Source organism: Tiliqua scincoides, chromosome 5, assembly GCF_035046505.1.
Source record: "Tiliqua scincoides isolate rTilSci1 chromosome 5, rTilSci1.hap2, whole genome shotgun sequence".
Classification (NCBI taxonomy): Eukaryota; Metazoa; Chordata; class Lepidosauria; order Squamata; family Scincidae; genus Tiliqua; species Tiliqua scincoides.
In genome coordinates, this window is record NC_089825.1 from 39,037,676 (window position 1) to 39,052,554 (window position 14,879).

At 42.6% G+C, this 14,879-nt stretch overlaps 1 protein-coding gene across 3 annotated transcripts in view; it reads left to right on the top strand.

Moving 5' to 3' along the window:
- Window positions 1-14,879, top strand: part of CREB5 (cAMP responsive element binding protein 5) — a 304,261-nt gene that overhangs the window by 210,281 nt on the left and 79,101 nt on the right. For all 3 annotated transcript variants that reach the window (XM_066627888.1, XM_066627889.1, XM_066627890.1), the window contains one exon: window positions 14,346-14,472. In XM_066627888.1, the coding sequence (XP_066483985.1) occupies window positions 14,346-14,472 (127 nt within the window). The remainder of the gene's footprint in view (window positions 1-14,345; window positions 14,473-14,879) is intronic.

The following is a 14,879-nucleotide window of genomic DNA, read 5'->3' on the forward strand; positions in this document are numbered from 1 at the left end:
GGCACTGTGCGACCTTGAAGCAGCTGACAAGCTGAAGCCGAGCTATTCCATCTGCTCTGAGCGTGGGAGGATGGAGGCCAGAATGTGAAGCCAGATCGGATTGAAACACCTGAATGTAGTGGTTCTTGAAAAAGAGAACCTTCTTTCAATTGTAAAAATCCCTGTTTAATAAGGGATTTGGATAAGCCTGCCTATGTAAACCGCCTTGAATAAAGTCTTGAATAAAGACCAAGAAAGCGGTATATAAATACCTGTTATTATTATATTATTATTATTATCAATGAATGAATACAGCATAATGTCAGTAATTTTTGCACATCCATGTGTAAAGGGAAAGTCTGCCCAGCTCCAGTGCTCTAAAGAACCCTCAGGCCCTGCCCCGCTCTGGCTTCCCACCAATCCCCTGTAGCGAGAGTGGGAAGGCTCAAGTCTCCCTGGGCCGGCCAGACTAACCTGGGCTTGGCAGCTCATGATTGGCAAAAGCAGATGAAGTAGAAACTTCAGCAGTATGAAATAGTAGGCACATTTTCATCGTTTGAGAATTACCTAGAATTAGATAGAATAAGAATGAGATATGGACTTTCCACTTATCACACAAGCACAGAGACTATGCCTGATATGTTTTGTTTTGCGCATTGTGTGATATCAACTGTGTGGTGGATCTCTGCTTTACAGTGGGCTCACTTTACAATCAAATCACTTTACAATGGACTCACTGTCATAAAACAGTGTTCACTACCCAGGCCATCCCTTGTTATCCATGGGGGTTCCATTTCAGGACCCTCCACAGATAGGGAAACCTGTGGATGATGAAATCTATGGGTTTTGGGGGGCCCAGTAATTACTGGGGGGTCCAGTAATGGGAGCTGTGATGGCCTCCCTGGCCCTCAGAGGTGGGAGGCCATAGAAGGACACATCCTCTTTTAAAACAAAAACAAAGACCTGGAAGTGATGTTTTAAGGCCTTTGGAAGGCCAGGGAAACTCTCCACAGTCCTACAAAGGTCTTTTAAGGCCTGAAAACATCACATCTGGTTTTTCTGAAAAACTGAAAGTGACTACTTAAGGTTTTCCAGAGACCTTAGAAGGCATTCTGAGGCGCTCTCCTTCGTCCTCAGAACACCCTCCAGAGGCGACTGGAACACAGCTCCAATCCCTAGGTACTGGGACCCACGGAAAATGAAATCTGCAGGTCCCGAATCAGGATACAGTGGGCCCACTGTACTGTACAAGAAGTTATTCACTTTATGATTGACTCATCGTCATAGCCAATAGGATCTTGTGGGTTATAGATAAGCCAATCAACAATGTGAATGCAAGTATTCGCTAGCATCTCAGCTAACAGCAGCATTTTTAGCATTGAAGTGGTGTGTCTGAAGGGAAGGACACAGAGCCCAATCCTGGCAACTTCGTGCCACTGCACACTCTCACAAATGTGCCATTTGTGAGCATCACTGCCAGGCTACCACCCGTGCTAGCCCACTGTCGCCAGGCTAGCACGGAGTGGGTTCCCAGCCTCCGCCGCTCAGCGGTCTCATGGACCACCAAGCCGCAGCATCATAAGCAGGGGAAGGGAGGGGGTGGGGAGGGGCGTTCTGTGGAGGGGGGAGGCTGGCGGGGGGCAGAAAGAGGATGGGGGAGGTGTGACGGGGAGGCGGGCCAGGGGCCGGATTCAGAAGCTTTTTATCCAGCCCTCACGCTCTCAGCTGCTGAGGTGTTACTGCTGAAACAGCAGCCCACATGAAAATTGGACTTTCCCAAATCTTGAATTATGATCAAGATTTGCGTATTTTCTCTTCTGTCATTTGCAGTTAATGAGTTTCTATATGAGAACAAGGTCTGGCTTCTGGCCATTAGCTGCTTAAGCATGTCACTTTCTGCTTAATGACATCACTTCTGGCCCTCAGCAGGAGCTCTGAATGCTAACTTCGGCCCTCTATATGAAATGAATTTGACACCCCTGCCTTAGAGGGTTGATATCTAGGTTCCTTGAGCATTTTTACTCTCCTCCAATTGGTGCCCCCCATTGTATTTCTTTTTTGTATTGTTGACAGCAACTGTTACCCTGCAGATGCCCGATGTCATCTGATCTCAGAAGCTAAGTAGGGTCAGACCTGGTTAGTACTTGGATGGGAGACAGCCTGGGAATACCGGGTGCTGTAGGCTGATACCATAGTCTTTCGAGAGTGAAGGTTGCCAACCATTTTTGTATTGTATTTTCTGTTTTTTACTTTATTGTATATTTTATTTGTTTGTTTACTTTTTAAATCTATAAATTGTAAACCACCTTGGGCATCTGCCTTCAGCAGAGGATAGGCGGGGTAGAAAACTTTTAAATAAATAAGTAATAAATATCTAGGGTGAGGGTTGATATCTAGGGAGGAGTTGTAGTATTAGATGGTCCCAGTACTGACCTAGATGGGTCAAAGGATGGGCAAGCCAAGCCAATGCTTCCCAGCACCCAGGGCTGCAACAGTGACGAAATGGCTACTGCTGCATCCCATGGGACTGGGAAGCAGCACTGGATCTACTCAGGGTAAGGGAGCTTATACTCCCTTACCCCATATAATGGCCAGGTGGCCTCAATGGGTCTCCTTGGATCTGCACCTGCTATCGAGCAGGAACAGATTCAAGGAGACCTGTGTAGGATCTCCCAGACTGGGAGGGGGTTAAGGATACGGCAGCAGGGCCTGCTGTCATCCCTGCCCCTTCCTGCCCTGCTCCCTTCCCCCTCCTTCCTTCTGCCTTACCCCCACCCCACAATGCCTCTCCCCCCACCCAGACGAACCACTCCGCTGTCCAGTGCTCACTCAGCGCTCTGGGCAGCAGTCCTCTGTCCTCCGCCCAACACTGGCTCAGCGCAGACCCGTGCTGAGCCACCTCCGGTGTTGGACTGGCGCAGACTGTTGCAGGCGTGCCTTATGGCATACTTGTGAAAATGCGTGCTGGCGCAAGCCCAACTGAATTGGGTTATCACTCAATATAAGGATGTGTCCTGTGATGTGTTTGTGAAGTCTTTGTTGGACATGAGGCTGCAACCGGATTCACAATTCTTGGATACCTGTCTGGTTTTACTGTTTCCAATTATCTACTTATTTATCCTTTGCTTCACTACTATGTTAGTGATATTTTTATTGCATTCTAAGACTACATTCACATGCAAGGCTTTCCTCAGATCATTTTGCTCCCTGGGGCTTGGCAGCAAATTTAGAGTTTCCGAGTAGAACCACAGGCATTCCCAGAGCATCTAGCATGACTGCATTGTTTCTAGGAGATCCCCACCAGAGTCCGCTAATTATTTGGAATTTTCCCTCCTGGGAACCCAAAGGTCAATCAGGTTAATAAGGATATTTTTAAAAACTAGGAATCCAAAGCCTAGATTACCATCAATTCACTGTTTCCCCCCCCCCCCCTGCTTTATATCTACTTAATGGAATTTGTGTAGAGTAATGCATTGACAAGCAGGCAAGCATACTTGGGATGCCACTGGCCCTGACGGAACAGATAAAAAGTGTTCAAATTCTGATTTTATGCACCTGTTGTAATTCTGGAGAAATGTTCCAGAAAGCAGGTCACATTCTTAACAATACGTGGCCATTGGCGCAGTGACTTGCTACACATGTGGACGCTCTGATGTGTCCCCAGAGTTATACACACCCATATGTTCCACGAGGAGCAAAGTACACGCAGCAGACAAATGTACGTATGGAAGCCCCAAGAGCTTTCTCCCCACAGATTATGTATGTCTGTACGTATTATGTACGTATGGAAGCCCCAAGAGCTTTCTCCCCGCAGATTATGTTACAGATGTATGTCTACTTTTCTGAACAACCATCTGAAACCCCAGAGGTAGAAAAAAAAGAAAAACACCTTGGAGGTTATTTTGAACATAAAATTGGCTGGATGGAAAGGTGAAATGGCTGGGAAAGACCCTTTTCCTTCTGGACTCTGCTAATTACTCCTGAAACTGCTACTTGTGGGCTCTGCTAATACTCCTGAAACTTCAGTTAAAAATGACCATAACTTACAAGTATTACAAATATTGTTTGCTTCAAGTTTGCCTTTCAGTTTCAGTGGGTAAAACTACAGTAATTGTTATGCAGAAATACAAAATGCACACATGGATTTGCTTCCTTTACTTAATTAAAAGTTAATACATGCAAGAGTTTTGGGTATCATTTGAATTGTGTGCAGATCTCTGAGTCCTTCCAGAGGGTATTTGGCCACCCCATCACATTTCCACAGTCTTCACCAGAACTTGCAGTAGACACAAGCATGGATCAAGCTATATGCTTGAAGCAGACTCCCACCCCCACAGATACTTTCTCACATACTCAGATAAGAAATGGATTATGTACTCTTTATATTATGTGACCCGGGTTGCATTAATTCTAAATTATTTAAAAGTACAGTTTTTAGAAACAAGGAAATACATCTGTAGTATTAAAGACTTCTTAATTCCCAGCAAGAATATTTAAATCTGACTTTGTTTGACACAGAAGCAGAGTTACGGTCATTGTTTTTATAAATCAGCGCAAACGAGAATCTCAGTCTGCTTTAATTTACCAGAGTTTTGATGTAACTGATACTCAGAAGTACGGGTGCATTAGGCTTTGTAAAGTGCAATATTATTGCAGGGCACATGTCCAATTTTTAAAACACTATATGGATTGGAGACAGATGAGCTTTTCAGAATTATTTTAGGCCCATTTTGATTAAATGCCTCAGATGCCGTTTCCAATGGAAATTAATTTCATTGATGTGAAAACAAATGGACGGCAACCGCAAAATCAGCTGTGCGCTCATGTTCAATACAGCACTTGAAAGGGAATGGAGCAGGCTCAAATTGTGACTGGGAACACAGAATGGTATATGCTTTGCTGCACAAACAGAATCACTTTGTCAGAGTGCTGTTTTGTGTATGAGGGAAGGCGTGTATGTGGTGGGGGAGGGCAAAGCGGGATGGGTCTAAGAGAAATGTACGCAGAGCCCCATGAGGTGTGAGTAACTGCCTTTATCGGCAGGGTTTGAATCTAGTCTTTTTACTGCCAAATTGACTTGATATTCACAGTGGTTCAGACTGACTATGAGAAAGTGGGGCATACATTTCAGGCATTTGTATACCCTCAGTCTACAGAGAGTTGTTTTTGAACTTGGCTGTACATATGGACGGTGAGAAGAGCGAATGCAGGCAGTCAGATTCTGTAGTTGGCGTATTCCAAAGGTAACTGAGCTGTTAACATTCTGTATCATGTGAGTGTCCTTTGCCGTGTGTCGTGGTGACTTCGCTCAGATGGTGAAATGGAAGAAATACAATCATGGAGTGGTAATAGCAGAATGGATGGTATCCACACTACTCATAGAATGAGTTTAGTCAAAGGCAGTGCTTCAAAATACTGTGCAACCAGTAATAGAAGAGACCATTTTTTGCTTGTACAAGAAGAAGTGCAATGAATCTGTGGTTGAGATATTGCAGTGTGTTGTACAACATCTTCTATGTGTGGAAGAGTTATCCTGGATCAGGGGTAACTTTCTCCATATAATAAACTTCTGCAATACTGTTTCACTAGTACAAGAGCATTTCTGCTTGTGAAAGACATCTAGGTAGTATACATGGGACCCAATCCTTTCCGACTTTCCAGCACCAGTGCAACCACAATGCAGACCTGAACTAAGGAAACAAATGTTCCCATACCTTAAGGAGACCTCTGTGACTGCCTTCCAACCACAGGATGCAATGCACGCCCCATTGGCATGGCTGCACCAGCACTGGAAAACTGGATAGGATTGGGCCCATAGGCAGCAGTGGTGGACCTGGAACTCTGCCTGATGTCCCACAGGTTCATGGCCTCTACACAGTAAGAGAAAATAGTAGCCACCCAACATGCTCCTTACATGGTGTCTTCCATTGCAGAAGGGTAGGACTTCCACATTCAATTTAAAGGGACTGCATAAATGAAGGAGCTCCTTCATTTGCATGGTGCCTATAAATGAAATAGGAAGACCTGCAGTTCTGTATTTGAAGAAACTGCATGAAGAGCATGGTAAGGAGGTGGATAATCCACTTTCCACTCACTTTTAGCAGGTGGAAGGCAGATAAGTGCAGGCTGTGGCTTCCAGCCTGCCTGAGATGCAATCTGCCACTTGTGCAGCCCATATCACCTCACCTAATGGATGGGCCACCCATGTACTTTGGGTTATTTCAGTCTTTCCTCTTCTCAGAACACATATGCAGGTTCTTCACCGCTTGCATGCTGCCCAACTAACTCCTTGTTTATCTGAAGTACTCTGTGTGTTCACCAGGATCTTGACCTTTTTGTTGGTGGTGCCAGTCCTTGGGAATGTCCTCCCAGTTGAGACCATTCAGCACCACACTTTATGGCACTAAATAAAAAAAAAGAGGGGGGGGGGTTTAAAAAAAGCTTTTAGTGTTAGAGGTCATGATATTTTGTAACTGCAGCTTAATCGTGTTGATGTGTTGTACCTTGTTTTTGTAATTATTTTAATGGTCTTTGGTTTTGTAAGTAACTTTGGGTTTGTTGGAAAAAGTGGGTTATAAAATTGTTATTAATTTCTTATTTGTAATAAGAATATAATGAGAGCTGACAGGCACTATGTGGCACCAGTGAACGCTATATTGTCAGCCTGCCTGCATTTCTTTATTCACTACGATGATATTTCAGATCTTTACCAAGGATATTAATACACCTCCTTGAGAACTTCCATGTCCAGCTGAAAGCACAAAAAAACCCTGTCATGTAGACATGTCCTTACATCAGCCTCAGTTCTTGGATATTCTGCTTACCATTTTCTTGGTTATATCAGTTACAAAAGGCTAAAAAGGGGGACTTGGTACATAAATTTTTACTTTGGCCTGTCCATACATTACTATTGGTGATAGGAGCCATTTTTTTTTTCTGGGACAGAAAAAAGTTTCATCTTATCCTTTCTTTTGTACTATTTGAAAGACCAGGACTTTCTGAAGAAGACCAGTCACAGAGAGCCTTCCTACACCATTCTTGCCTGGCTATGGTGGGAGAGCAGTTACTATAGTATAGTATATTCTGGGACTCACTGGGTTGTCCCCACGCAAGTGGTTCCAGTCTTTTTTGACATTATACGAGGGCAACATGAATGGATGAAGGCATAGAAAAGCACCCCCTCCACTGCTGTAGCAACATTGGAAGGGGGTTCTTATTCAGTCAACTATCTTTAGAATGGAAGGGGAGATCCGTAACTCTCACCTTAGCATCCATCATAGTGTCAGGGGACAGTCAAAACATGCGCTGTCATCTTTGACATTTTAATTGAAAAGAAAAGCTTAAACAGGTTTTAACCTTAAGCAGTGTGTTTTTACAAGTGTATGTGGAGAAATAATCTGTCAGGGCAGAGCAGGCTGGGTGCCACAAGAGTTGGTTTAGTAGCTGAACAATCTCACATTAGCTCACACACCTTGCCTTGTCCCATGCCTCAATAGTTTTTAGTAGAAATGCTTTGCCTAGAGGCATACAATTATTAAAAAAAAGGAGACTCTGCTTGCTTAAAGTCTGGAACCATTAGCTCATGGTAACAAGCCTGCACTGGAGAGACTGTTGGGTCTTTGTTTTCAGGATTCTACTGTAATTTGCCTTCTGATTTTCAGAAGAAAACCTCTGCTTTGTTTGGGAAGTTAACACCAAAAATCCACGTTCGCTTTAAACATTGTTGAAAATAGATGTACAGTAAAACTAGGCTTTGAGAAACATTTGCATGCCTTTCTATAAACTTTCAACAACGTGAACCAGAAGTGGTAATCAAATATTGGTTCCCTTCTAAAATGTGTGAAATAGTTGGATCCTGGCTTAAAACAGAAATATAATACCTACACCTCCTAGAAGAGTGTTGGGGGAAGAGGATATCTCCCCTACCTTAAGTATTATAACATTCATAAATGCAAATATGCATAGATAGCTGCCATATACCCAGTAAGAACATTGGTCGGTCTAGCTTAATATTGTCTACAGGGCCTGGAAGTGACTCTCTAGGACAGTGATTTTCAACCTTTTTCATCTCACGGCACGCTGACAAGGCACTAAAATGGTCAAGGCACACCACCAGGTTTTTGACAAGACACACCATGCTGCCACTGGGAGCTCACATCTTCCATTGGCCCATTTAATAAATGACCTTCCCCCAAATTCCTGTGGCACACCCGTGGACCACTCGCAGCACACCAGTGTGCCTCTGCACAGTGGTTGAAAATGGCTGCTCTAGGATATCAGATGTGTGTTTCCCAGCCCTACCTGGAGACGTTAGAGATTGAGTCGGTTACCTTTTACCTGAAAGGCATGTGCTCCTCCACTAAGCTATGACACCATCCACATTAAAGAGGCCCACTTAAGGATATAAGAAAAACCATCCTGGATCAAACCAAAGTCCATCTAGCCCAGTTTTCTGCTTCCTACAGTGGCCAATATGCCTTCAGGAAGCCACCAAACAAGGAATCAAAGTAATAGCCATCTCCCACTGTTACTCACCAGCAATTATTATTTAGTGCCATACCGGAATAGGGAAACATCCATGCCTTTATTACAGCCATGGTATGTGTGTGTGTGTCATCTCTCCTCCATACTGCATGTGTATGACTCTCTTGTCTAGAAATTGGACAATCATCCTGGTTTATTATGGGGAGGTGAGCTAATGTGTTTTGCCTGCAACATGTGTGCCTCTTGTTTGGAGTATATTCCCATCAGGGAAATGTTGAGAAGCGGTTGTCAGTAGAGAAAATCCACTTGGCATAAATGGCAGGTGCACTATTTGGGGCATCTGGATGTGTGTGCTGAGTATCCCCTTCATCCCATCTTTCAGAGCACGTGTGATTGATCATTCATCCAGAGTATCTATGTCTCTTGTTAGAATAAGGATCTAACCATGACAAATGTTTGTAAAATGCACTACTTTTTGCAATTTAATTTAGACTATATCGAAAAGAAGTCTTTTTTGGAGGTTGTTGCAAGACTTTTCTCCTGAGCCAGCTGTCATCATATGTAGTTATGTTTGGCTAGTTGGGACAGAATGGGAACTGGGAGGCATTCATCCATGTACTGTTGCATTTCCATAGAGCGTATGTTAGGTATGCATCTGAACGCAATCCCTATCCATATTCTCCCTAGCTAAGTAATACAGGACTGATGAACAGTCTCCACATCAAGTACAAATATGATCCATCCACTCTGCTCTAGATTTGATAGGACATGCATTCAGATGCACATATCCTCCATTTTTCCCCCTAAATAGTCAAGTACAGTAGGTATGGACCACTGGATGAGAGGAAGGCGAGTCAGCCTGGATACACGGGCAAGAGAATCCTGTTCCATGTAGCAGCTTTTTCAAAAGTGTTGAAAATCCTGACAAGGAAGTGAGGTGTATTTATGGAGACAAACATTTTTATGAAACACTCTGGGTCAGCACTAACCACTGTGCTACACCAGTGCTTACAATACTGTCTTCAGTCTGAAGCAAACAATATTGTCCATTGAATTAATTCATTGTGCATTGCAAACCTGATTATTTTAACTTTTTTTTTAAATCATCACAGCTACTGTTAGTGTGGTTGGTTCACAATTTTATTACAGTATTCCATATATCTCAGTATATTATCTATCAGGGGTGCCAAACTCATTTCATACTATGGGCCCAATATCTTTCATGGAGCTACTGAGGACCAGAAGTGACGTCATTAACCAGAGGATTGCCAGAAATAAGCACAATTTTTCTCACATAGGAGCTCATTAGCTATGAATGAAAGAAGAGAAAAGGTAACAAGACTGCTTTTCTGAATGTTGTCCCTTTACTCTAGGCCAGTGTTTCTCAGACTGTGGGTCGGGACCCACTAGGTGGGTTATGAGCCAATTTCAAGTGGGTCCCCATTCATTTCAATATTTTATTTTTAATTTATTAGACTTGATCTACCATGGTATGTGACTGCACTTGGGGAAATGTTACAGACCTGTACTTACTTACTTACTCCTTGTTAAGTGTGGGTAGGCTTACAGCCTAGGATTGTTAAAAATGTTCCTGCTTGTTGAAGTCACTTCCGGTCATGACATCACTTCTGGTGGATCCTGACAGATTCTCATTCTAAAAGGTGGGTCCCAGTGCTAAATGTGTGAGAACCACTGCTCCAGGCTATTAAAGTCTGTTTAGTTGGGTCTTCCAAATGTAAGGTTTCGTGGGCATCAGGCACACTAGCACATTGCTCCTGACACAGTAAAGCCACACCGTCACCATGTGATCTCCATGCTGATCCTTGTCAGTGTGAATGATCAACCATGCATGCAAATTATGAATTCTTTTATTAGTGACAGAGGGAGCACAGACAAAACTGAACCCTGAAAAAGTGTGTGGTGGGAGGTTTTTTTCCCCTTCCAGGAGAAACCTGAAAGGTTCCAAGGTGCTCTATAGAAATCGGCCCCCCCCCAAAAAAAAACCCCAGTAATTTTTCCCAACTGCAAAGCAGATGCAGACTTGCAGAGCTAAGCAGAGTGGAGGGTGAGAGTGAGGACAGCAAGGTAGCTTATTTGCTATTTTAATATATACAAATAATTTCCTTTTTACCCAGGACCCCTATTCCCAGGCTCATTAAATCAATTTCAGAAAACATTTTGGCTCTGGAACATGTAAGTAAAATTCCAACCATATGGACTCCTGAGGATTACCTGTGCAAACTGCACAAGGCAAGCCAAAACAAGTTTCTGTCAAATGGCCTAACACCTACATTTATTATGAAGGTCACGAGTTCTATAAAAGGCCTATAAGCACGACAGACAGCCCCATCTTGGGGCTCCAGGCTATGATCTTAAGGGGCTCTGCTTCTTTTTATGTCGGTCACCTTGGGATTCAGCTCTCCTTTACAGCAAAGTATAGTGTTCACAGACCCACAAATGTTAGAGGTGGAAAAAAGGGGCTCTTGGTTCATATACTCTGTAACTCTGACAATACATTGTTCAGTAATAGAGTTTACTGCAGTCTCAAGCCACAAGCCAGAGAGCCTCTTGGTGTGCAAAAGACCGTACATGTATGGCAGTGGTTTGTTTTGTGTTTTTGCTTTTGCTCGATAGCCACCCAAACTCAGCAATGTTGCATAAACATCAGCTTGCCATGTTGCTCAGCAGAACTGATCAATAGGAGTAAAGGCAGAACATCTAATTCCATTTTTTTTTTTGGGGGGGGGGGTAGAGTTTTTCTAGAGGAAGCTCAAGATTGCCAAAGCCTAGCCTAAGTTAAAAAAAAAAATTGGAAGTTTCTCAAGTGCCATGTTATTGAGTCATAGTTGCTGCTGCTGTCAAATAATAAGTGCCCTACACACATACGCACATTCCAATATCACATGGAACTATGCTGCAGTCTCAGTTCCATGCAACACTCCTGAACTCAAGCTCACTGGCGTGCGTCCCTGTCTCCTTTGCATGCAAGGGGAGGAAGATTTCTATTTTCTGAGATTACAGTTATTTATTTAAAATATTTCTAGCCTGGCTTTATAGTTTTAAACATCTCAACAATAAAATAAAATGACAAAAAAATTTGTTAAAATAACAAGTGATTAAATAATAGGGATTAAAACAGGAGACAAATCAATAAAATCATCCACTGAAAGCCTCGCAAAATAAAAGAAGCTTTAGCTGCCAGAGATGTTATCTGCTCTTTGAGGAAGCAGTTTCAGGGTGCCACTTGCTATCACTGGAATCTGCCAACCAAACTTATATCATGGTTTAGGACAAGCCAGGATTTCCAAACCAGGAAAGTTTTGGCTTGATGGTCTAACCATTGTTCAGGACAGCGATTTTCAACAATTGTGTCATGACACATTGGTGTGCTACAATTGGTCCACAGCTGTGCTGCAGGAGTTCGGGGGAGGGTCATTTATTAGCAGGGCCATTGGGGGACGTGAGCCCCCTGCCAGCAGCCCGGTGTGCCTTGTCAATTGTCAGAATACCAGTGGTGTGCCTTGACAATTTTAGTGCCTTGTCAGTGTGCCATGAGATGAAAAAATTGAAAATGGCTGGTCTAGGAACCAGTCAGGGTATGAAACTGGGATTGAATTAAATAATGTAACATTCAGAAAATATCTCCATAGTCTCCAATTCTTAGATTTCTATTGCTGGGAGGGGGCAGGGACAGCAGTACTGGAAACAGATTGTTAGCATCCTTGGAGCATGTCTTGCACTGGACCCCCCCCCCCAATAGCGCATACGGTACTTTCATAAGGTACAGTACTATTAGTACTGAAAGTTTAAGGATCAGCCTACACAGCTGGGCTCCTGATGGGCATTAGCCAGAGCCAACTTGGCTGATCTCTAACAACATAGAAGGAATCTACCTTCAGTGTAAAGTATACTACATTCACTGATGTATAGTAGTATCCGTAAGAGCTGACATGGAATTTATTATAAGCTGTTTGAACTTTCTAATTCAACGATGTATGTTGTGGGGAGGATATTTATTATATTATACCTGTACAGGGTCAACTGTTTTGCACAACTTAAGCATATAGGACAATTTATACACCAAACATGAAAAAAATGCAAAATTCACCAGTTGGCAGTACTGTATACCCACATCATGTACTGGATTCCTATGCAGAGATAAAGGGACTGAATCCTGGGTTTCTTTTTCAGGTATTCCTGTCTAGCAATGTTACATTGATGGCCAGGATTAGGTCGCACCTTAAAAACTTACATTCTATATGAGCTGTTTGTAATGATAATGTATCTTAGCAAATAGCATTGCTTGCACTATATAAGAAACAAGAAAACCAGGCCCTGTGTTTTCCTTTGTGGGCACTTACTGTTCTCAGTGGAACAATCTCTCTTTTTTCTTGTATCTCCCTAGAAATTTTTCTTTTTGAGTTAAATAGGTCCAAATCCAAAACAGATTAAATCCAAATCCCCAATTAGCTCAGTGTGTGTCTGTTAAAAACTCCTTGCAGTCCAGTTCAAGGCAAGGAACATTGCTATGGGCAAAAAATTCAGAAAATCAAAAAGGCACTGTTATCCATATACAACAAGATCTCTGGATGGGATCACTGAAAAGACAGGTATAAAAGAGGAAGATGTAGGGTAACAACGGGGTGAGAAGAGCAGACTTATACCTTCTTTTAACCATGAAGCAATGTATATTTCTTAAAGCAATTATTTTCAGCTCTCTCCTGATTTCGTGGACGTCATTGCTTTACCTCTATGGATTCCTGGTTTTACTATGTAGCATCTAGAACGAGAGTTTTGCAAGTTATATTATTTTCTACTACTGTGACATTGACATCTAGTATGATTCTAGAACTGACTTTGTTGTTCTTCACTGATGTAGTATCCTTAGGAGCAAACATGGAATTTACGTATTACATATTCAAAATCTAGCATGTTTTTAAGCATTTAAATTCAGCTTTAGAATGAGATGGTCCACATGCAAATTCAAAATATGATTGTTAAATGCCAATTTGCCACCCAAAAGTAATTTCTAGTTAGTTTAGACAATAATTGTAAAATAATTATTATATAATATAAGGAAAAGACTGCAATCCTATACACTCTTACCTGGGAATAAGTCCCACTGTACTCAGTGGGACTTCTGAGTAGACATGGATAGGATTGTGCTGCAAGGCTCAAAAGAATACTTCCTAAGAACATTGGTTTGATTTTTTAAGAGTAAAAAAGTTTGACAGAGCTCCAACATGGTGAATCTGTGTTGTTGAACATGATGAATCTGTGTTGTGGTTGGTCTGTGGAACTCCTTGCCACAGGATGTGGTGATGGCAACTGGCCTGGACACCTTTAAAAGGGGATTGGACAAGTTTCTGGAGGAAAAATCCATTACGGGTTACAAGCCATGATGTGTACGCGCAACCTCCTGATTTTAGAAATGGGCTATGTCAGAATGCCAGATGCAAGGGAGGGCACCAGGATGAGGTCTCTTGTTATCTGGTGTGCTCCCTGGGGCATTTGGTGGGCCACTGTGAGATACAGGAAGCTGGACTAGATGGGCCTATGGCCTGATCCAGTGGGGCTGTTCATGTTCTTATGAGGCTCGCTCACACTTTCCCCCCTCCCATGAGTAGATCAGATCTCTTGAAATGCATTCCAAACTGAAACTTAAAATGCTGAAATCATACATTTAGGGCGCATCCTGTGCACACGTACCTGGGAGTAAGTCCTGTTACACTCAAGGGGGCTCGCTTTTGAGTATACCTGCATAAGATTTCCTCTATTGGTTTTTTGACTGCCAGAGTTCTGACTTTCCATTCACAGTTTTGAAAGACGATCATTTGAACAAGAACATGTTTCAGTTCGGGTTTTTTTTGCCTTATTTCTAGGCCTGTCCCAGGCTCTTTGTCATCATTACTGCACCTGCACAACCGTCAAAGACAGCCCATGCCTGCCTCTATGCCTGGTACCCTGCCTAATCCTACCATGCCTGGTTCCTCTGCAGTCTTGATGCCAGTAAGTATATCTGTTCTTTGTAAATTTTATTACAGGCAAATGTATGGTACTTTATTGAAAGCAAAAATGGAAAAACTTGCAGTTGAGAAATTGGTTCAAGTTTTATTTCATTTACCCTGAAATTTAGTATGGGTGGCCCCAAACTATGAGAAATGTCTCAGTCTTCTGGCAGGTGACTTTTTCCTTCAGAATCTCTCTCAGATTGACACTGCATCAAGACTTCCACCAGCATCTGTAAAATAAACTAAAAATGCATGGTATCTTTTAGCACCCTTAAATGTCACAAACTCTGCTTTTAACAGTGCCATTTTTTTTACATCTCTTATATTCAAGGGTATGTGGAACTCAGTGGAACTTATCAGGAAAGTGTGTATAGGATTTCAGACTAAGAGCATTTTCAGATCAGC